This window comes from Oncorhynchus mykiss, chromosome 9 (genome assembly GCF_057628025.1).
Source record: "Oncorhynchus mykiss isolate SJ-2025 chromosome 9, ASM5762802v1, whole genome shotgun sequence".
NCBI classification, from domain to species: Eukaryota; Metazoa; Chordata; class Actinopteri; order Salmoniformes; family Salmonidae; genus Oncorhynchus; species Oncorhynchus mykiss.
Genome location: NC_143030.1, coordinates 54,674,899 through 54,697,374, shown reverse-complemented (window position 1 = coordinate 54,697,374; position 22,476 = coordinate 54,674,899). Strand labels below are relative to the sequence as shown.

Here is a 22,476-nt window from a genome sequence, read left to right as displayed (position 1 = left end):
TGCTCCATTCATCTTTTCCTCCATCCTGACTAGTCTCCCAGTCCCTGCTGCTGAAAAACAACCCCACAGTATGATGCTTCCACCACCATACTTCACCATAGGGATGGTGCCAGGTTTCCTCCAGGCATGATTGCTTGGCATTCAGGCCAAATCGTTCAGTCTTGTTTTTAACAGACCAGAGAATCTTGTTTCTCATGGTCTGAGTCTTTAGATGCCTTTTGGCAAACTCCGGGCGGGCTGTCATGTGCCTTTTACTGAGGAGAGGCTTCCGTCGGTCCACTCTACCAGAAAGACCTGATTGGTAGAGCGCTGCAGAGATGGTTGTCCTTCTGCAAGGTTCTCCCATCTCCACAGAGGAACTCTAGAGCTCTGTCAGAGTGACCATCAGGTTCTTGGTCACCTCCCTGACCAAGGCCCTTCTCCCCCGATTGCTCAGTTTGTCTTGGCGGCCAGCTCTAGGAAGAGTCTTGGTGGTTCCAAACTTCTTCCATTTAGAATGATGGAAGTCACTGTATTCTTGAGGACCTTCAACGCTGCAGACATTTTTTGGCACCCTGCCCCAGATCTGTGCCTCGACACAATCCTGTCTTGGAGCTCTACAGACAATTCCTTCGACCTCATGGCTTGGTTTTTGCTCTGACATGCACTGTCAACTGTGGGACCTTATATAGACAGGTGTGCCTTTCCAAATCATGTCCATTCAATTGAGTTTACCACAGGTGGACTGCAATGAAGTTGTAGAAACATCTCAAGGATGATCAATGGAAACAGGATGCACCTGAGCTCAATTTTGAGTCTCATAGGAAAGGGTCTGAATACTTAGATGAGGTATTTCTGTTTTGTATTTTTAATATGTGCAAAAATGTCTAAAAACCTGTTTTCGAAAATCAATTTTAGAATAAGGCTGTAACATAACAAAATGTGGAAAAAGTCAAGGGGTCTGAATACTTTCCGAAGGCACTGTATGTGCTTTAGTGGTCACCAGTGGCATGAATACAAATGGAAGACCGCAGATAAATGTAACAAGGGTCAGGTGTAACTGGTAGGCCTACATTATATTCACAGTACATGATTGGCTGAGTGCCAGTGGAATGTTTTTTGGGGGGGACATTCAATCATCAATATGTTTCTAACTAGCAACAAGAGAGTCTAATGTTTAGAGTTTGGGATAAATCCAGAATGGAAACCCCTATTTATTTCTAGCCACTATTCTGCATTAGGTGGGCAACATCAGGTGATAATGATTATTGCTAAGTAGGGCACCTTCCTGATAATATGGACCAATATATTATTGGGCTCATTTCTGGAGGGGGAAATTACATTTTAGATGTCAGCATCATTTTATTTTAATTCACTTCCGTGACCTGTTGTATGCTGTAATATGTGCTTTTGTCAGTGTCATATTACTTAGGCTAGTAAATTATATCACCCTCCACCTCCCAAATCCCAATTTAACCACTGATCATAAGTGTGTTATTTTAGATGTTATTTCCAGCCACTTCTCAATATAGTGTATTATAAGCAACTTCAAATATGTGCTTTTGTATTTTCCTTTGATTGTGTTTTAGTCACTGTGCTAGCTAGCAAATGAAATGGGCATTATGCAGAATTCATTAATGTTTTCAAATACTTTACAGAAAACATGTAGATAATTTGAGCTGTATCCTTGTGGAGTTGTGCATGCTTATGCTGTGCTTGCAGGTTGCAACAAACAAGGAACAAAAACAGCTGATGTGACAGAGACAGAGACACCAACAGTCAAAGTAACTCCTGTTTCACACACCAAAATCCAAGGCCCCCACACTACCTGGAATGTGACGGGGCCACACTGGCTCACCTCACGGAGAACCGACAGGAGAAAAGGTAAAGAACACCCATCCACTTTCTCTCCCTTTACTGAGGGTGATTTGGCCCTGCAACAATTGTGTCCTATACATAAACACCTACACTTAGAAAATACAGCTGAGCCTAAATTGCAGGTCTGCTTATCATGCTTACTTGGCCTCCTGCATACAACTGTCCAGAGGTTTGCTTTAACACGGAGATACCATGGCTGCTGTTGGGGTTGTGTTAACGTTTATTGCTTATGGGCCACATACGTTCAGATGTGTCAGGGTCCGGGTGTGTTGGATGCAGTGAAAGACATAATTCTACCATAGCACATAGATTTAATTGCATCCAGAACCAAATCCTGCGTAAGCGCTGGCCTCTAGCCATCTACTCAATGTTTCTGTTGGTCACAAAAAACTTGAACTGTGAAATGCATATTGATGTCAATGGGAGACAAAGGTTAAGAGTTAAATACTCATATCTATGCAAAATGAACACATTTTATTACTGTCCATGTGATTTTTTCAATCATTTCATGAAATAAATGCATCTGCACAATCACAATCGCCATTGCTGTTTTTATTGTTTTTCAAACAGCATACCCCAAAGACCTGCAAGCATATTTACAACAATAGTCAATAGCATCCATCATGTGAGGACAGGGGATTAGAGATAGAAGTGCAATGGATGAGGTGCACACACATGTTGTAACTGTAACCACACACAGTGTAAACATCACACACCTAAGTTATTCTATCATCTCAACAACCACTATCAACACTCATTCCAAGGACGAAAAAAAGATTGTGTCAAAGGTTAGGCTATTTATCAAATTGAAAAATTACACTGATGAGTTGCACCACGAGCATTTAAGTCAAATGAAGAGAATAATGACATTACTGTAGAATGGAACATTAGTTGATATTTTTTAACAATATGGTTGAATCATGTTATAACTAATTGGTTTGAACAATCAGTGACCAAAGACCATACTGCTATTCACATATCAAACTGAATATGTACAGCCGTCATCCACAGAAGAGCATAGGATGGAGACGAGTTAAACCAGAGCTTTGGAAGTTCAGTGCGTAAGAGTATGGGCTCTGTCCATGACATCTTCCTCCTTGTTCTGCATGCTCAGCATACAGTTGAAGTCGGAAGTTTACATACACCTTAGCCAAATACATTTAAACTCAGTTTTTCACAATTCCTGACATTTAATCCTAGTAAAAATTCCCTGTCTTACGTCAGATAGGATCACCACTTTATTTTAAGAATGTGAAATGTCCGAATAATAGTATAGAGAATGATTTATTTCAGCTTTATTTCTTCCATCCATGTTAATACTTGAATATTATTGTTTGTACAGATGAATGTGGTACCTTCAGGCATTTGGAAATTGCTCTCAAGGATGATCCAGACTTGTGGAGGTCTACAATTTTTTTTCTGAGGTCTTTTGTTTTTCCCATGATGTCAAGCAAAGAGGCACTGAGTTTGAAGGTAGGCCTTGAAATACATCCACAGGTACACCTCCAATTGAATCAAATGATGTCAATTAGCCTATCAGATGCTTCTAAAGCCATGACATCATTTTCTGGAATTTTCCAAGCTGTTTAATGGCACAGTCAACTTAGTGTATGTAAACTTCTGACCCACTGGAATTGTGACACAGTAAATTATAAGTGAAATAATCTGTCTGTAAACAATTGTTGGAAAAATGACTTGTGTCATGCACACAGTAGATGTCCTAACCGACTTGCCAAAACTATAGTTTGTTAACAAGAAATGTGTGGAGTGGTTGAAAAATGAGTTTTAATGACTCCAACCTAAGTGTATGTGAACTTCAACTGTATATCCCTGATGCACTCCCAGAAATACCAGCACTGTGCACCCTGCCCACCTCAGCACTGCCCCTGCTGGCTGGAGGTGATGGAAAGCTGGGTATATCCTCCAATGTGGCACTCAACCCTGGGGGTTTAGGTTTTCAAAAGATGAATAGTAAAGCAGAAATGGAGGCACAGAGTCACGGCCGCTGTAAAAGCTGTGACTGCAGAACCATCTAGCCTCCAGATACATTATTCTGGCTAAACACACCCTCTAATTTAGGGGCTCCAGCTTCCAGGAATTAGGGAGAGTGTGCTGTATGAACACAAGCTTCTCTATCTCTGATACCACACACACACACACACACACACACACACACACACACACACACACACACACACACACACACACACGCATGTACAGTCGATCCACAAACACCCACACTGATGTGCAAAAACGTACATACACATGCACACAAACACACGCACGCACACACCCGCAAACACGGACAGCCTTGCAGCACAGAGCCCATCACTAAGATGAGGTAGACACAGAGAAAACATGTGGGGTACTTAAACCCAAACCCTGACAACACTGCTAAATATAACAGTGACAGCGTGGCCGTTAAGACAGCTGAAATATGGATTTTAAACCGTCTTCCCCTCATGAGGCACGATATTTAGAGGAATAGGAAAGTCCTTGTTAGGCAATACTGTCTAAAAATAGTAAATCAGCTTGTGTTTTGTCTTAATGGTTTTCCTCCCAGTCTATGGCACTAATGTACCTCAGACCCTCAAACCACTGCCAGATGGCCCCTCCCTATGGCTCGCACTGTAAATTCACAACTGTTGGCGTGGGTGAGGCTTTAGCTACAGGCAGCGACAGCGCTCTCATTTTCTCCTGCATTCTTTTCCCCTGACCTGCTAATAGCTCAAATTTGCTTTTTTTACAAGCTCCATCAAAGGTATAATTGTGTTTCTCTGAACGGATGGGAAATAAGCCCACTGTAAGTGTCTGGAGTAAAACAGCTGAAAGTGCTACAAGAAATGCTCCTAATGATTTTAGTTCAAGACTGTATCTCTAACACATGTACACACATCTATGCCTTACTGATTGGGAATCATTTTTCCTGCTAGAGAAACTTTAATTCAGAAATAAATGTGTTTTTTTTTTACCTAGAGAGTGAACTTGTCTCTGAGGCCAGTGGAGAGGTCACGAGTAGCATAAACCTTTTTTGTCAACTCATCCTGCAGCTCTGTCAACCCAGACAGAATTCATATTAAATTAGTCAAAAAAGCATTCCAAATGAACTTAGAATGAGAAGGAAAACATTGCTTGAATACACTATTACAATAAAGGAAAGAGAATGGTGATAATACAGAGTGGGTTTCACCTCATTTTGTTATTTCAGAACACATGACGAAACATAATTCATGACCATAGCGTCAGATATGTATGTGGCACTCAAAGCAGGAAGTAATCCTTTAAAAACCCATATTTACAAATGAGATTTGTCTTGATTTCTCCCTGCACTCTGGCTTAATGTGCATCACAGTCTCCTATTGTGACTGCTCTTCATATGCTGAATCTCACGCCAGCACGGTCCAGTGTTTGGAGCAGAAACATGGGGAGATACATATAGTATGTACAGTATGTCCTGCAGTGTGCTTTAAAACTGATGAACAGTCTCCCATTACCATCACATGTGAGCTTGTCCCAAAGTCTCAAACGAGATGATTCAGAGCAGGAAATCTGTCTTGATTTCCAGTCACTTTCTGGGCAGTCCACTGTCTGTAGTCCTCATAATGTGGTGTTAGTGAACCAGAGAGAAGGTTGAGATGTGACATGTGTGAAGGAACAGCGGGCTTGTTGTGGGTGAGGTGGCAGTAGAGAGTGGTGTGAGCGGTCTAGAGGAGGCCTCCTCAGATGATGCCCTTGACAAAGCTGGTGTCCAGGTGAACAATGAGCATGCGTAAGAAGGACATCTCTTTCCGTGTGTTCTCAAAGATGATGCGCGGGTCATCCGACTGGCAGCGGAGACAGTTGGGAGCCATCACCATGGCCAGGTTGTTCACGTCCATCTTGGTCTTACTCACATTGACGGGCTGGGCAAACACCTGCAGGAGAGCGAGGGAGTGAGTTTAGGGCGAAAGTGAAGCTCAGAGACATTTATGTGGGGTTTGTTAATTCTGTTTATATTAAAACCTACAGGTATTATGTAGTTATAACTGCAAAACATACAAAGTGACAGATAAACCTGTAAAGAGAGAGAGCGATAGCGAGGGGAGACGAGAGGCCTATATGTAGGAGGGTTACCTGTAAGAAGTGTATAAAGTAGCAGAGCACCAGCCTGCTTAGCTCAGGCAGAGACTGCACCACACTGATCGCTGCCTCTGGATCCTCATAGTTACTGACGCACTGCTTATAGAAGGTCTGAGGGATGACTGGCTCCTCCAGCTCCCTGTACCACAGCTTCAGCAGAGACGCTAGAGGAGAGAGAAACACTCCCTTCAATACACAATGGTGTGTAGCCTGCACGATATACAGTAGTGTTTCCAGCCTTTACAACACATATTTGAAAAGAGGCAATAGAGAGTTGTTCTATTCAAGAAAGACATCAGCCAAGAGGAGAAATAGAGCCTGAACAACAGGGATTTTTTTCTTACCTGGGACGTTGGGGTCACCAAGGTTTTCTGGAATATTCCACTGATCCACCTGCAGCTTCAGTGCATTCACCTCGTCAATATCTCCAGGCACCCTGAGGGAAGAGACACACAGCAGATAGAAGTATAACAGGCGCTAGAGACTAGGAAGTAATAGCTTTATCTCCTATTTCAATATGACTGAATACTTGTATGAGAGTATTGACATTGTTCTTGGATTGTGGCATAGCCCCACTAGGTGGTGCAGCAACCCCGTTAAGCAGCCCAGGGACAACCACAGCATGACTTTAGCATGTTGCCAAGGTCTAGTCCACACATGGGGGATATGTGAACCCAGGTGGACATGGTTATGCAATACCATTTATATATAATTAGTATGAAAGTAATTTCATATCCGCAGACATGGACATAGCAGTGCTACACGTCCGGAGGTATCTATTACAAGGGAACTGATTGTGCCAAGAAGAAAAACCTAAGCAAAATCACAGAGCCACAAGGACAACATCAGTCATATCCCTGACACAGGGACCCATGTCTAGTAAAAATAAATAAACCCTGAAGCTAAATAAGTAAACAAAAATAAAGACAATCCTTCCATAGCATGGTTTTTAAAATAAACTGCCAGGGTAGATTTCCTGTCATTTTTCAAATCACACACCCGACAAAAGGGAGATGTGACTCGTAAAATGAGAACGGGCTTAAAATAATTATGTGCACATTTGTTCATGTCAATCTCCTGTTTGTTCTATATACAGTCCACAATCTGTCAGTCTGTGATGAGAATTTAGACAAAGAGGAACAGAGATTGTGTGCAGATAAAACACTTGCGTCTAAACGTACTCCAATACAAACAGAATGGGAGAGAAAGGGGAAACTATACCCACTGTATTTACATTACACACGCATAAAACAATGTCTTTAATTACTGGATGCTGTTATCAAATCAAATCAAATGTATTTACATAGCCCTTCTTGCATCAGCTGATATCTCAAAGTGCTGTACAGAAACCAGGCCTAAAACTCCAAACAGCAAGCAATGCAGGTGTAGAAGCACAGTGGCTAGGAAAAACTCCCTAGATGTTATCTGAAGCATGACAGGGCAAGAGCTATATCTGGTGCATTTTCACTCTTTGTTATGTGAGAGGCATTTAGTCTGAATATGTATCATTTGGTAAAGTCAAACATATTAATGTTTGTTTGAACTACCATCTCTCTGGATGACCACCCAGTGTCAGTCTGAGCCAGACCGGGGAGGGGGGTCGTCAGAGCTGCAGACGTCTATATGGATGCCCCAGGAGAGAGTCTGAATCAGAGAGAACAGGGTGCAGTCCTCTCCTCTTCTCCACAGCCCAGTCAGTGAATGTTTAACGTCCCCAGGTTAACCAGATGGCTTGTTTGTTTACCAAAGCCCATAGGTCCTGAAGGGTATACCACAAAGCAGGATCAATGAGTTAGCACTAACTGGCCTAAGTGTTCTTACAATTAGGAAGATGAGCTTGAAATAGGAATGGGCTAATCGACTCCAAAAACACATATCTAAGTTTAGCTTTCTTAATGAACCAGAAAGTCAATAGTTATTTCTGGTTGGTCATCAAAATTAGCTGACTAACTCATTGATCCTGCTTTGTAGTATACCACTTCAAGAGATGCTGTGTTTGTTTAAGTGATTTAACATGGACTCTTTCTCTTCTAATTTCAGGCTAACTTGCTCCCCTCCTGGCCAATGGGAGTCTCACACCTCGATCACACTGACAGTGTCATTGCGTTTTGGTACAGAAGTACATTCCTCTCCAATGGAACACTGTGATTGCATTGCAGCATTGTGTTGCACAGGCAGTTGCAGGCAGAGCGTTCTGTGTGGTGGATACGTTGGATTTATCCAACTGTATGTGTAGACGGCTTGACAGAAATAGTAGCAGAAGGTAAATGATGAACTTTTGTTGCACACATACCAAGATGATGCTGCGAACCATTTTGCGCAATGATGCTGTAATGTGATAGAGGCTTTTGGCGGGTCCCGTAATGCTGCTGGCCTTGGGCTGGGACAGGAGTATCAGAACAGGAGCAGCCCTGACTGTACTGCTTCTTACTGATGAAGCAAAGCCTCTGACCCAGTCTTACGCCTAGATTCAATCCGGACCATGGAAGATCCGCGATATACCTTGATTGACATTTAAAGGTAATTTCCGATTGAGCCGACATAACCAGCGCTTACCGTGAATGTGGTCTCCCCGAATGCGGGAACATTACCTTTAAAACGTGCATAGCAGACAAAACAAGATCGGGTTGAATCTGTCCCTTATCCATGCCTGTCTTTCTTTACCCCCATAACATCACTTACCCCATACCTCAGAGGGATCCTCATCTGCAGAGACCGTTTCTGGTACCCTATGTTAATCCATTGCCACCAACATTGCCCCCTCCATCCTTCCACCCCTTCTGTCTGCAGCCCAGCCTGGTGTGCTGGTGTGACTACTCACCTGAAGATTCCCTCTGTCTGGGCCCCTCCCAGGGCCAGGACGTACTGGGACAGCTGCACCTGCACCCAGGGGAGCCTGCGCTCCGGGAACCGCTCACTCTGACGCTCCATGATCTCCTCCAGAGCACTGCCGAACAGGGAGGGGGTCACAATGGCTTTCCTCCCCTGGTCTAACTCCTCCAGGGTGGGCTTCCTTAGACCCTGTGAGAAGGAAAAAAATACATTAGAGTCTTCTGTAGACAGGACCTGACTCTAAGCACAGCTCTAGAACCACAAGTCTATTGATTAAGTTTAAAACTGGTTGAAAGCTGTCCCTAGCCCATTATCTAGGTAAGCTACTTGAGGCCCACTTGGAGTCTCTCACACTACTGTAACTTCCCTACAGTAATCACAGCTGAACTGTAGGTCAGTTCCCTTGTATACAGTAGAAGGAGACACCGGGCCATATTTAAAGCCCAGATTCCATCTCAGCAGCTCAGAGGGTTAAATATAACCCCCAGTAAAAGTGCTTGGCCTGGGGCTGCAGTAAGGCTGCAGTGTGCCGGCTGTGGGCAAGCTGATTACAGGGTGGGACACAGCAGAGGACAGGGTGGAGGTTGGGAGACTGTTGCTGCACTGATGGAGGGTTGGTTGGGGGGTGTGAGCTCAGACTTGAACCCCATCTTTAGCTCCACGTGTCCAAGTGGATGGGGAGAGAGCGGATGACGGAAGGGGGGGTTAAAAGGTTGTCGTAACCCCCCCACCTCAGTTTGGGTTTACAGATTAGTGCCTATTTTGCTGAGGACTCCTAAGGGCCCAGTGCGATGATTGCTAACATATGTGAGAGCTCCCAGAATGCTTCAGTCAGTGCCACGCTTCACGGCCGACACTAACCTCAGGGGCAACACTGACTCATTAAAACAATAGAAATGTTCCACTTCTCTTCGTCTGCTGGGAGGGTTGGAGTCCCAATATCCATTCAGATCATTAGAGTATAGAACTGCAGCAGAAAGTCTGGAAATGAAACCTCCATCCAGACCAGCAGTGAGAGATGGAGCAACCCCCTCTGTCCTTGTCTGACACCCCCTCCCTGGACCTTTTAATAGTGCTTTAGGATGACCTTCCTACCTTTTTGACCCCAGTGACGGCGACCTTCTGCAGCTTGCGATAGCAGTACTTGGCATAAGTGCTGATTGGCAGGCCTGGAGAGAGGGGAGATGACAGACATCATTACTGACCAATCCTGAGGCGGTAACACAATCCGTTGCTGTTTTCTATCTGCCTGCATGTCAACATCCTTAGTGTTGAGGCCGTATCACTTCTGTTCCACAGTGATAAAACCGACAGATCTTGTTACTAATGAATCATTAAAACCAAATCTGTCCACCGCAGGGCATTTTGGATATCAGCTCTGCATATTCCATGAGAATCGTGCCCAGCCAGCATGGAGTAATATAACCCAGCATATAGAGCTGTAGGGAACAGCTGTGCTTCAAGGTTAAAGCCACTGAGACGTCAAACACTGACCGCTGAACTATTACTAATGCAAAGTATTACTATCACAGTTATTACTACTACTGTTACTGATGCACTATTGCTACTATCATTACGGAAACTGCATGTTTACTTGTTCCCCAATTGCTTCTATTTTTTACTGTAAATACTACTATTGTATATCAGGCCCATATAACAATATTAAGGCTGCATAGAATGAGCGACTGAGGCATTGGCCTACACATTTCGTTCTAACTGTGAGAACCAAAATGCATCTTGGCTACAGACGCTGGTAGTGAAAGATCCACATGACCCAGATTTATGGCAAACAGGTGAAAGCATGTCCTCAGCGACAAAACAGCCGCCGCGGTTTTGGCCGAGGGTAGATGAGTTGTGTTTTGAGAGACTACGAGATCTTGACGCTTTAAAAAAGGTTTTGTGATTATTGTCTTCTGTCATAAATCGAATGAATCACACAGAACTGACATGGTGGGAGAGGGAGGACTTTATTCTCACCCAAGACGGAAATGAGATGGATTTCAATGCCGAGGAAAAGTAATTCAAATCACAACCCAACTTTACTGCTTCATGAAACAACAGAGAGAGAAGGGTGCAAAGATATCATAGGGTCCTCATGGAGAAATGATTGATTCATTATTATTTCACCTTTATTTAACCAGGTAGGCCAGTTGAGAACAAGTTCTCATTTACAACTGCGACCTGGCCAAGATAAAGCAAAGCAGTTCGACACATACAACAACACAGAGTTACACATGGAGTAAACAAACATACAGTCAATAACACAGTAGAAAAAGTCTATATACAATGTGTGCAAGTGAGATAAGATAAGGGAGGTAAGGCAATAAATAGGCCATGGTGGCGAAGTAATTACAATATAGCAATTAAACACTGGAATGGTAGATGTGCAGAAGATGAATGTGCAAGTAGAGATACTGGGGCACAAAGGAGAAAATAAGTGAGGAATGAGGAAATTAGGAAAGGAGGAGGCAGAGACTAGGAGAGGGGGAGAAAGAGGAATACTATGACCAAGGAGGAACCTTCATCAGCCCGAACAGGCCCTACTGTTACTATAGCACTGCATCGTTTTAGAAGAGTAGACACCAGAATTCATACTACTGGGTCATTCACCTCAGAGCACAGTTGTGAGGCCACAGGGATAGTCAGAGAGGTGACGGGTCACACAGGACAAACCTGATGACCTCAGTCCAGAACAAATCCTTTCACTTCTCCTCTTCTAGCCGTGTTTACAGTGTTGTCAACCTGTTCAAACATAGTGGGTGTAGTGCTTTGTAACAGAAACGGAGAAGGGGAAAGTTGTATACGAGTTGTTTCAAGAGAAGTTCTCTTTCATCTGTAAAAACACATGTTTAAGAGGCAGGGCAGTCATTTCACAAGGCCCCGTCTCTGATCTCTGACTCGGTGCTGCAGGACTGCAGGACACACACATCGCTCTGGCTCAGGACTGCTGCTGGACTGCAGCACACACACATTGCTTTGGCTCAGGACTGCTGCTGAGACTGCAGCACACAGACATCGCTCTGACTCAGGACTGCTGCTGGACTGCAGCACACACACATCGCTCTGGCTCAGGACTGCTGCTGGACTGCAGCACACACATCGCTCTGGCTCAGGACTGCTGCTGGACTGCAGCACACACACATCGCTCTGGCTCAGGACTGCTGCTGGGACTGCAGGACACACACATCGCTCTGGCTCAGGACTGCTGCTGGACTGCAGCACACACATCGCTCTGGCTCAGGACTGCTGCTGGGACTGCTGCTACAACCCCAGGTCCTTTCTTTCTTCCCTACAGTATTCTCTTTAGCTCCCTCGTCTTCTCTTCTCCTCTCATCCTCTTTTATTCACTTCCCACTGGGTACAGACGCCAGCTCCATGTTTAGTTTTGATTGACATTTGGTTGAGTTGTCAGCTAACGTGAATTCAGCGTGAAATCAACAACAACAAAAATCTACCCTTAAAATCACAACCCAACTTTACTGCTTCATGAAACAACAGAGAGAGAAGGGTGCAAAGATATCATAGGGTCCTCATGGAGAAATGATTGATTCATTATTACTGTAAATACACAGCTGTGATTCTGGTAAAACGTTGTGTGGAAAAAAAGAGTTCCCTTACGTTGATGATGACTTGCAAGCCCAATCAATTTTCCACATTGATTCAACATCATCACACTGCATGTTTTTCTTGGAATGGAGTGAAACCAACATTGATTCAACCAGTTTTTGTCCTCACTCCTCTCCTCTGCCCCTCCCAATCTTGAATGTATTATCCTCTCCTCTGATTGTTGCTGTGGCATACTACTCATCCATTCTCCTTCTTCCTGATCATTCCGTCCTTCTCCTGTTTTGTGTTAGTGTTGGAATGACAAGCATGTGGGAGCGGTGGACTGATTTCCCCTCTATGCCAGGTGATATTACTGAGGCACATAGCCCAGGCAGCATAGAGGGCTAGCTGGCATGAACACCACTGTTAAGACCCATAGTTCTAAAAGAGAGTAGCCTGTGTTGATTTTACAAGGGCTCCCGAGTGGCACAGCGGTCTAAGGCACTACATCTCAGTGTTAGAGGCATCACTACAGAACCTGGTTTGATCCCGGGCTGTATCATAACAGGACGTGATCGGGAGTACCATAGGGTGGTGCACAATTGGCCCAGCGCTGTCCGGGTTATGGGAGGGTTTGGCCTGGGTAGGTTGTCATTGTAAAATAATAATTTGTTCTTAACTGATTTGCCTAGACAATATTAAATAAAAATAAACACTTCCTGGTGGGTGTAATACCTGTATAATACCACAAGGAAAGAGAGAGAGAGAGAGAGAAAGAGAGAGAGAGAAAGAGAGATGGATGGATGTGTATGTATGCATGCATGCATGCATGCATAAAAGACAAAGGGAGAAATAGACGTGGGGGATGGGGGGTATCTATAAAGCAGGTGACAGAAAAGAACAACGGTCTCTTCATTCCTCTCCATTAGCAGCCTGTTTGTGCCTGTGGCCTGAGCCTCAGCTTAGTGTCCAATGCTAAACAGGGACAGCCAGGGCCAGAGAAAAAACGATAGAGAAAATGTAAAGAGAGTATTTGCATACAAATAAGTGTTGGTGCCAACCTTTAATCCTCCACAGAGAGGAGAAGAGGCCCCAACCACCCCACTCCTATAGCCCACGCTCCCCCTTCACTGGGAGTGTCTTTCCCAGGACAGCCCACTGCTGCCACCACAATGCCTGGCTGCACAGGCCTCCCCAGCCATTGTCAGCCACACGCTCTTAAACGTGCCACAGAGAAGTCGGGCACTACCTAAACAAACCTTCTACGCCCTCTTTCTCTTCTTTTGATGAAGAGCTGGATCTGAGGCCCCAAACTGCTGCCCAGAACAATGCCCACTCAGCAGCCTGGGCCCGGAGAGGCAGCTGCTGAAGCCCATAAAGACGCCACCTCCCTCCCGTCAGGACATCCCTACGATCGTCCCCATCAAACCCCTCCCCCCTTCATCTCTACCTGGACTTGAGCCCATATCAGATATCATCATATCTGTTGTAGACTGGGTTCTGGATCACAGGAAGCTGGATCATTTGTCCAGTGCCCCATATCTGTAAAAGAGTATGGATCACCCAACCCTCCAGTACAAACAAACAGTCTCCCACAGACAGTAGGTCCTCTGTCCTCGATGCCAACACTCCATAGCGGATGTGGAGTATGACTAACTGGTTTCTACTGCAGTGCGGGGAGTGAGTCAACAACCATCTCAATTCTCTTCACCTCTCCCATGCGCTATAGTCTCGTTGATGATGTAGTGCAGTGAGTCGACTCTCTCTGTCACAGTACTAGTACAGCTGGTAGCAGTGCTGCGGATAACTGTGTGATGTGGTCTGGTGTCTGAGGCTGGGTCTTGGTGTGGAAGACGCGGTGCGTTTGGCCTCGGGGCAGAACGCTGCATCATGAGAGGGGCCCGGATGCTGGGACACAGCTGTGAGGAGCCATCTGATTGGTCAAATGAATCCTCAGAATCAAACAACATCAACAGGAATGTCATGACACACAGAGAGCTGGGGTGAGTCAGAGTACGTCACTGATTGACTATGCCGAGAGTGCTGCTAGCTGTAGAACAATTACACGGGCATAATGAAAGTAGCTGTGGTCTGTAGCAGGAAGCACACTCACCCAACAACTTCTTTATAACAAACAGCTACTGTTTACTTATACTTCTGCTACAGTTGAAGTCAGAAGTTTACATACACCTTAGCCAAATACATTTCAACTCAGTTGTTCACAATTCCTGACATTTAATCCTAGTAAAAAGTCCCTGTTTTACGTCAGTTAGGATCACCAATTTATTTTAATAATGTGAAATGTTAGAATAATAGTAGAGCGAATGATTTATTTCAGCTTTTATTTCTTTCATCACATTCCCATTGGGTTTGAAGTTTACATACACTCAATTAGTATTTGGGAGCATTGCCTTTAAATTGTTGAACTTGGGTCAAACATTTCGGGTAGCCTTCCACAAGCTTCCCACAATAAGTTGGGTGAATTTTGGCCCATTCCTCCTGACAGAGCTGGTGCAACTGAGTCAAGTTTGTAGGCCTCCTTGCTCGCACATGCTTTTTCAGTTCTACCCAAAAATGTTCTATAGGATTGAGGTCAGGTCTTTGTGATGGCCACTCCAATAACTTGACTTTGTTGTCCTTAAGCCATTTTGCCACAACTTTGGAAGTATGCTTGGGATCAAATGGAAGACCCATTTGCGACCAAGCTTCAACTTCCTGACTGATGTCTTGAGATGTTGCCTCAATATATCCACGTAATTTTCCTCCCTCATGATGCCATCTATTTTGTGAAGTGCACCAGTCCCTTCTGCAGCAAAGCACCCCCACAACATGATGCTGCCACCCCAGTGCTTTACAGTTTGGATGGTGTACTTTGGCTTGCAAGCCTCTACCTTTTTCCTCCAAACATAACGATGGTCATTATGGCCAAACAGTTCTATTTTTGTTTCATCAGACCAGAGGACATTTCTCCAAAAAGTATGATCTTTGTCCCATGTGCAGTTGCAAACCGTAGTCTGGCTTTCTTATGGTGGTTTTGGAGCAGTGGCTTCTTCCTTGCTGAGCGGCCTTTCAGGTGATGTCGACATAGATCTTGTTTTACCTCCAGCATCTTCACAAGGTCCTTTGCTGTTGTTCTGGGATTGATTTGCACTTTTCACACCAAAGTACGTTCATCTCTAGGAGACAGAACGCGTCTCCTTCCTGAGCAGTATGACGGCTGCGTGGTCCCATGGTGTTAATACTTGCATACTATGGTTTGTACAGATGAATGTGGTACCTTCAGGTGTTTGGAAATTGCTCCCAAGGGTGAACCAGACTTGTGGAAGTCTACAATTTTTTTCCGGAGGTCTTGGCTGATTTCTTTTGATTTTCCCATGATGTCAAGCAAAGAGGCACTGAGTTTGAAGGTAGGTCTTGAAATACATCCACAGGTACACCTCCAATTGACTCAAATGATGTCAATTAGCCTATCAGAAGCTTTGAAAGCCATGACATCATTTTCTGGAATTTTCCAAGCTGTTCAAGGCACAGTCAACTTAGTGTAAGTAAACTTCTGACCCACTGGAATGGTGATATAGTGAATTATAAGTGAAATAATCTGTCTGTAAACAATTGTTGAAAAAACTACTTGTGTCGTGCACAAAGTAGATGTCCTAACCGACTTGCAAAAACTATAGTTTGTTAACAAGACATTTGTGGAGTGGTTGAAAAACGAGTTTTAACGACTCCAACCTAAGTGTGTGTAAACTTCCGACTTCAACTGTATATCCATTTTATGGACACAATGTATTTTACAATAGTTCTCTTTTGTTTGTTTTTAGTCCCATCGTTCAGCTACCCTCAACCCCGTTCAGCTACCCTCAACTCCGTTCAGCTACCCTCAACCCCGTTCAGCTACCCTCAAACCCTCCCATCTATCTCTGAAGACCACACAATTTTTCAACTGTGCTGTGATGTTTCTCAAAAGTTCTGAACCGTTCTATTCTTCACTGTTCTTTAGGCCAGAGGGTTAGGAGGAGACAGGGCCAGGGAGGACGACTGGCAGCGTGTGCTAGCCAGCTCAGCTGGGCAACAGAGATACAGCACAGAGGGAAACAGGACACCCTGGCACTTGGATCTCATCAAGGCTCCTTTGTGTGGTTCTGCTACTCTCATTTAAAAAGCGTTGTGGTGATGCAAATGTGTGCAATACCTTCAACGATCAATCTCATATAGAAAAAGAGCTAGTTAATCTCTCCTGTGAGTGTGTCAGTTCTAAGAGGGTGACACTGTGGGTTTAATCCTCCCTCTCAATTTTTCTCCTGTATGAATGAACAAGTGTTGCCGTAGTGAAACTCACCCTCCTCTTCTTCCTCCTCATTGTTCTGCTTCCTCTTCTTCCGGGACTTTGAATTCTTCTTGTTCTTCATGTCCTGTTGTTCCATAATGTGCTGCATGACTGTAAGTGGCAAACACGGCGGAAAGTCAAAACGTTATTTGATTAAAGATTTATCGCAATAACTCTTCTCCGTGTGTAGATCTGAAAAACAGATGACGGTGTTTTGTGCTGGGCTCTCTCAACTTTGACCTTACTCCCCCTCCTTTTTTTTTTCCTCTTCTCTCACTTTTCCAGTGCTGCATCCTGTTTGATCTGGCCTGAATCCCAGATAATAATAGCTGGAAAACCAATATCAACTGGCTGTTTTTGACCACATGAGAATACCGGAAACACAAACACACCTCTGGATGCATTCTAGTCTAATCAAACAAATCGTATTTACCCCCAAAACACCAAAAATCCGCAGCCACAGGAAACAAAAACCTTCATCAACCCACAACCAATGGTAAACACAGAAAAACATTCATAGATTTATATAAACAGAAAAAAAACATTTTATCAATAGAAGCGGTGTTGCCACTCACTCTTCTTGTCGTTGGAGGGCTCCAGATGTCTCTGAATGTACCCCTCCAGGTAGCGTCTGAACTTGGGTGAGGGGGAGAAGAAGGCCAGGCTGATGGCCATGAGTTCCCAGCCGGCCTCCAGGCTTCTCAGGTTCAGGTTGTCAGTGGTCTGTCTGACCAGCTGGACGTACAACTCGTCCCTCAGGCCCTGCATGCCCCAGCACTTAGTGACCACCAGCAGGGCAGCGTGACGGCGCTCCAGCCGGGCTGGACGGTCCCCCATGTAGGCCTGGACCAGTTTGAACATCTCACAGGCCTCCTTCTTGACTGTGCGGTCGCTGGTGATCAGCATGGGCTTCTTAATGGAGCCCCTGTTCCAGGAGAGCATGTTGGAGATGGAGACGCGGCGGCGGAACAGGCCCTGAGTGTGTTGGTTCAGGTTCTTACTGGCCCAGTCCACCATGTTGGCGTCTGGAGGAGGTTTGCAGAGGGTGGTGTAAGGGTACTGGTAACCCATACCTCCTTTTCCACCTCCCCCACCTTCTCCTCTGTCTCCAGTCACGATAACTCTATGGGGGGAACCCCGGGTGCCCCCGTGACCATTACCTCCCCCGTGTGATGAGGACTCGGACTGGGCCTTGGATTCCAGTGTTCCTGCCTGGAGAAGAAAACAGAGGGAGAGAGGGAAGGAGAGGAAGATTCAAGGCATAGACAAACGCTACAGCTGGAATCCTATGTGAATTACTGTTTGTTGATGGTATGTGTCTGATGCTGCAAAGGTTTGTAGAGCATGTGCATTATGGTGTGTGTGTGTGTGTGTGTGTGTGTGTGTGTGTGCATACGGTAGGATCCGTTTACTCATTCCCCCTCAGAGTAGAACCTGGAATCACTCACACAGATCCCACTCCAGAAATAGGTGACCCAATATGGAAATCGCATCAAAACACATACGGTAACATAACATCCATCCCCCACTCACTGTATCCTTCTCGTGTCTGCTTCCCTTCCCTCAAGCCAAAACACTCCCACTGCCACTGGGTCTTTATTAAACTACTTTCACTAATCTAATAATATGATATCAATTTGTCCACTTTATGCAATGAATCATGTCAAATCCCCGATGGCTACCATGGTTCTCCCACTCTGGAACATCCAGTTCATTCAAACCCAATCATAACAATACTGAGTCTTCCTCTGAACCAACACTAATGTGTCACCAAAGTCTTCGTCAGACTCAATTACACGGCCCAAAGAAGAACAAACTGTAATAACCAACAATAACCTTGACATATGGGCTTTGCATTCACATTCTTCCTATGATGTCATATTTACAATGTAATACCACACTATAGCAGAAGTCTGGCAGATCTGTTAAACAGATACCAGGGGTTTCATTAACGTTCTGGCAGAGCTGTGTGGGTAGGGTCTAGGGATGGTTACCCCCGTTTTACAGACCGGCCCTAACAGACATACGTCCCCATGTAGTACGGCCTTCATAATGTGGTCGTATTAAAAACAAAAGCCGCATGAGAATGTTTTCAGCGGTGCAGTAAACTATACAGAATGGTGATATGAACCATGTGGGCTGTCGGTCAGCAGTATAACTGGTGTATTTTTCCATAGCCCAGGTCCACAGCTTTCCAACCCTAACCCCCTCAGCAGGTCTGGAGCTCCTCTACGACCCGCTAACGCCAACAAAGCCTTTCTCCAAACCCACATCATTTGTATTCATCGCACAGTATAAAACACGGCCATGGAGGTACCAGTCACAAATAAGTCTGAGCTGAAAACAGAGGTCTTAGTGGCCAATGCTGAATTTCCATGATGTAACCATATCGAAGTGGCTGGTTAAACAGGCTCAGATGAAGATTTAAAAAAAAGGGGTTGTGTAAGGCTTGTTAGCTGGGTAATTAAGCGCGAGGGAGGCCTGCGGGAATTACTGGGTGCCAAACCATCAGTCCTCGGAGGGGACACAAGATGAAGACTTTCTGGCTTTGGCCACGCAACATTGGCCTTAACCTCTCTCTCTCTCTCTCTCTCTCCTCCCCCTCTTTATTTCCCAACAATCCATTCCCTTTCACTCAAACGGCTGCATCTGCTGCCTGTCACAGGTATTCATAGTGCTTTGAGATCCATCAATCCCTTCTTCCTCTCTCTTTCCATCTCTCATGTAATTCATCTTCCTCATTTAGTCCACTACCTCTCACTCTTATTTCCTCTGCCTCTGTTTGTTCCAGATGGCTCTCAGTGTCTAGTCTTCCTGGTCAGTGTGTGTGTGTGTGTGTGTGTGTGTGGTGTCCTGTGTGGTGTGACGGGGCTCAGCAGTGTCCTGGCCATCACAGTGTCCTCTCCCAGACTAGGTTGCAGACAGCAGGGTAAGACACTGCTCCTCAGGCACATTTAGGGTCAGGGCAAGCAGGGGCACCTTCAAACCAGGCACAGCTAGCCAGGGACAGTGGAAAACACTCACAAGTTACACAGACAAGAGAGAGTTTGGCCTAACTTGTTTGGACAGGTTCCCAAAGCTCCAGAAATGAGGACGCCCAGTCTTAACGCCACATTTCCCACAAATTGTGTTCAAATAAATCCTGGTTAACTGTGTTAGTTTTTACATTAGTGTTTGTACAAAAGAACCACTATTACAGACCAATCCTGCTAATTACTGATGTCGGGTTATTTAGGACCCTCTTCGTACTTCCATTCCCGACCGGCATTCTTGCTGGAGGCCTTCGGGAGAGTAATTTCCATGGGGGTTAAGTCAGGCTCCATGTACTACAGTGAATGATATGGCTTCTGTGGGCTTGAACCACATTTCAGTAAAGCCAATGCAACCGACATGCACACAGCACTCAGCTCCCAGTCTCCCTGTACAGCACAGGCTGCCTCTGCCAAGTTACTCTCCCACACACCTGACAATGAACCGTGAAACACGCGTACGTTACTTCTATATGAGTGTGTGTTCATCTGCATAACGTAGGAGTTTCATATAGGAGCCCATCGGAGCACTTGGTACATGCACACACCCATAAGACAAGCCTGCTTTCAGATCGGAGGATTCAAGATGGCCATCACTTTCAGTTTTGACAGTCAGTAACTTAACCCCTCGCTGGAGACTTACTATACCAAGACATAAGTATACATACCCAGTAAAAGTGTACAAGACGAGTCTACAACTTAGAAGTGCCTGCAGTATTGTAAATCATGAACGTAAGTGATCCCATTTCTAGGCATGATATTATCCCCAGTGAACCAGAGCAATGAGCCATAAATCTAGGACTCTGGTGCCTTTGTAGTGGTTGCTGGGCTGGGCTGTATCCACACAAATTACTCTGTTCCTCCCAGCCAGTAACCAGCCTGGTGGAGACTGGGACTGCCTGGACCTTCTCCCCAATGCTTATTGTCTGAGAAAAAAATAAACGCTTCCCCTCGAAAACGAGGGATTGGTTTAATTTCTGCTGCCAGAAACTTTTTCCCCTTTATGCAATAAAAATAGTCCTGGAATGAAACCAACAATTCTAATAAGGTCGTCCAGATCGAGTTAAAAAAAATTAAATGAAACATTTAGTAAGGGTGCGTTTTATTGAACAGAGCAGAGTTTAGAGTATGCACCAGTTGTCGAGTGATGTGACCCAGCTGGGATAGTGGATGGATGAATGGGGTTGGAGCTAGCATGACCCCCGCTAAGCGCTAGTGTGGGAAAATAAGTCTCAAATACTCAGCTTGAATGAGTCACCAACAACACACTGCTGACAAACAGAGGCAGTTAACCTCCATCCCACCGCCTACAGTAACAGTACTGCTCTGATTAATGCTCTGAAGCAAAGATACACAGTCCCCAAGCCCAGCGCAACACAACACACACTGCAGCCAGGATAAGATCTGTTGAGACATGGAAGAACAGTGTTATGTTTCCCACTCTCTGTGTCATCTCCTCTATCTGACCGTATCGAGTATACAGACTCTTCCCATCTCTTCCTTCTACCTGGGTGGTTGGTGGCCATTCTTTTCATTGAACTGCATGATACAATCTCGCCATACACACACACACACATTTTACACCAGTGATGGTCCTCCGGTCTAGTCTGGTGGATGCAGGCAGGGTACGTTGTTTGGTACTCACCACTTTCCACTCTGCAGGGTGACCTAGTTTCTGTCGTGTTCAGTAACGATCCCACTGTTCAGTGTTTCTGTCCCCATACTGTTTCTCATCTCACTCGTCATCTCTCTGACTCACTGACCCAGCCAAACATGATCCTGCTCCTCTGAAGCACTCCACTGGCATGAGACCCTGCAAGTCTATCACTGACTCACCTGAGAGATGCTGAGAGCAGAAAATAATCTCTACCTCTGTATCTCTCTTTTCCTCTGCCTCTCTGTCACTCTCTCTGTCTTCTCCTCTCGTTCCCTCTTCAGGAGAGCTTCTCCAGGCATGCAGTGTTCCCTTGGTGGAGGTGACGAAGCCACCTTATGGATGGCACTTTGCGTGGGGGAGCGGAGCGCTCAGCCACCCCCATCAAAGCTCCTTTATTTTTCCTGTCTGCCGCAAATGTGTAATCAGCCTGGGTGAGTCCTTGCTCTCTTTTTAGTTCGTACAGACAGGCTGTGCTGTTCAGAGTCACTGCAGAAGAGCGGGCCTACAAGTTATGGGGGTGGATGTGGTTTGAGTTGATAAAGCCTTTGACAAAAACATCTCTCTGCCTATGTATCCAGGCACACTGAGAAACTAGGCTAACCCAAATCAAAACACACACGCACACTGCGAAGCGTGGGTTGGCTCATAACCCACAGTCCCCTGCGGTCATATCCGCAGGGCGGGATTAGGGTCATTAAATATTGTGTGGATGAAGGGCGGGTAGGTGTCGGGCGTGTTGAATAAAGAGAAAACAATACCTTAACAAAAATCCATAAATGTATAAAAAAATTATAAATGTATCATTCTTGTGCAATTTCTATCTATAGGTTACATTCAGGTATTTAGGCTATCTGGCACAAGCCTAAGCTTTAAGGCCTAACTCTACGCCAAATAGCCTACACGCCAATCTCCACATGCTTATGGAAACGTACAGAATCGTTAACTTCAAATCAAATCAAAGTTTATTTGTCACGTGCGCCGAATACAACATTTCACCTTACAGTGAAATGCTTACTTACAGCTAAGTAAAGTAATAAAACAACAGTAAAAATACATTTGAAAATAAGAGTAGCGAGGCTATATACAGACATCTGTTAGTCAGGCTTATT

At 45.0% G+C, this 22,476-nt stretch overlaps 1 protein-coding gene across 4 annotated transcripts in view; it reads right to left on the bottom strand.

Annotated features, from left to right (window-relative positions):
- Positions 1-2,394: 2,394 nt before the first annotated feature.
- arhgap46b (Rho GTPase activating protein 46b) overlaps positions 2,395-22,476 on the bottom strand; it is a 94,917-nt gene continuing 74,835 nt past the window's right edge. For all 4 annotated transcript variants that reach the window (XM_021616045.3, XM_021616046.3, XM_036988227.2 and 1 more), the window contains 7 exons: positions 17,257-17,893; positions 16,694-16,792; positions 9,904-9,977; positions 8,798-8,997; positions 6,321-6,412; positions 5,971-6,140; positions 2,395-5,771 (listed from right to left, as the gene is read on the bottom strand). In XM_021616045.3, the coding sequence (XP_021471720.3) occupies positions 5,577-5,771; positions 5,971-6,140; positions 6,321-6,412; positions 8,798-8,997; positions 9,904-9,977; positions 16,694-16,792; positions 17,257-17,893 (1,467 nt within the window). In that variant the 3' untranslated portion in view covers positions 2,395-5,576. The remainder of the gene's footprint in view (positions 5,772-5,970; positions 6,141-6,320; positions 6,413-8,797; positions 8,998-9,903; positions 9,978-16,693; positions 16,793-17,256; positions 17,894-22,476) is intronic.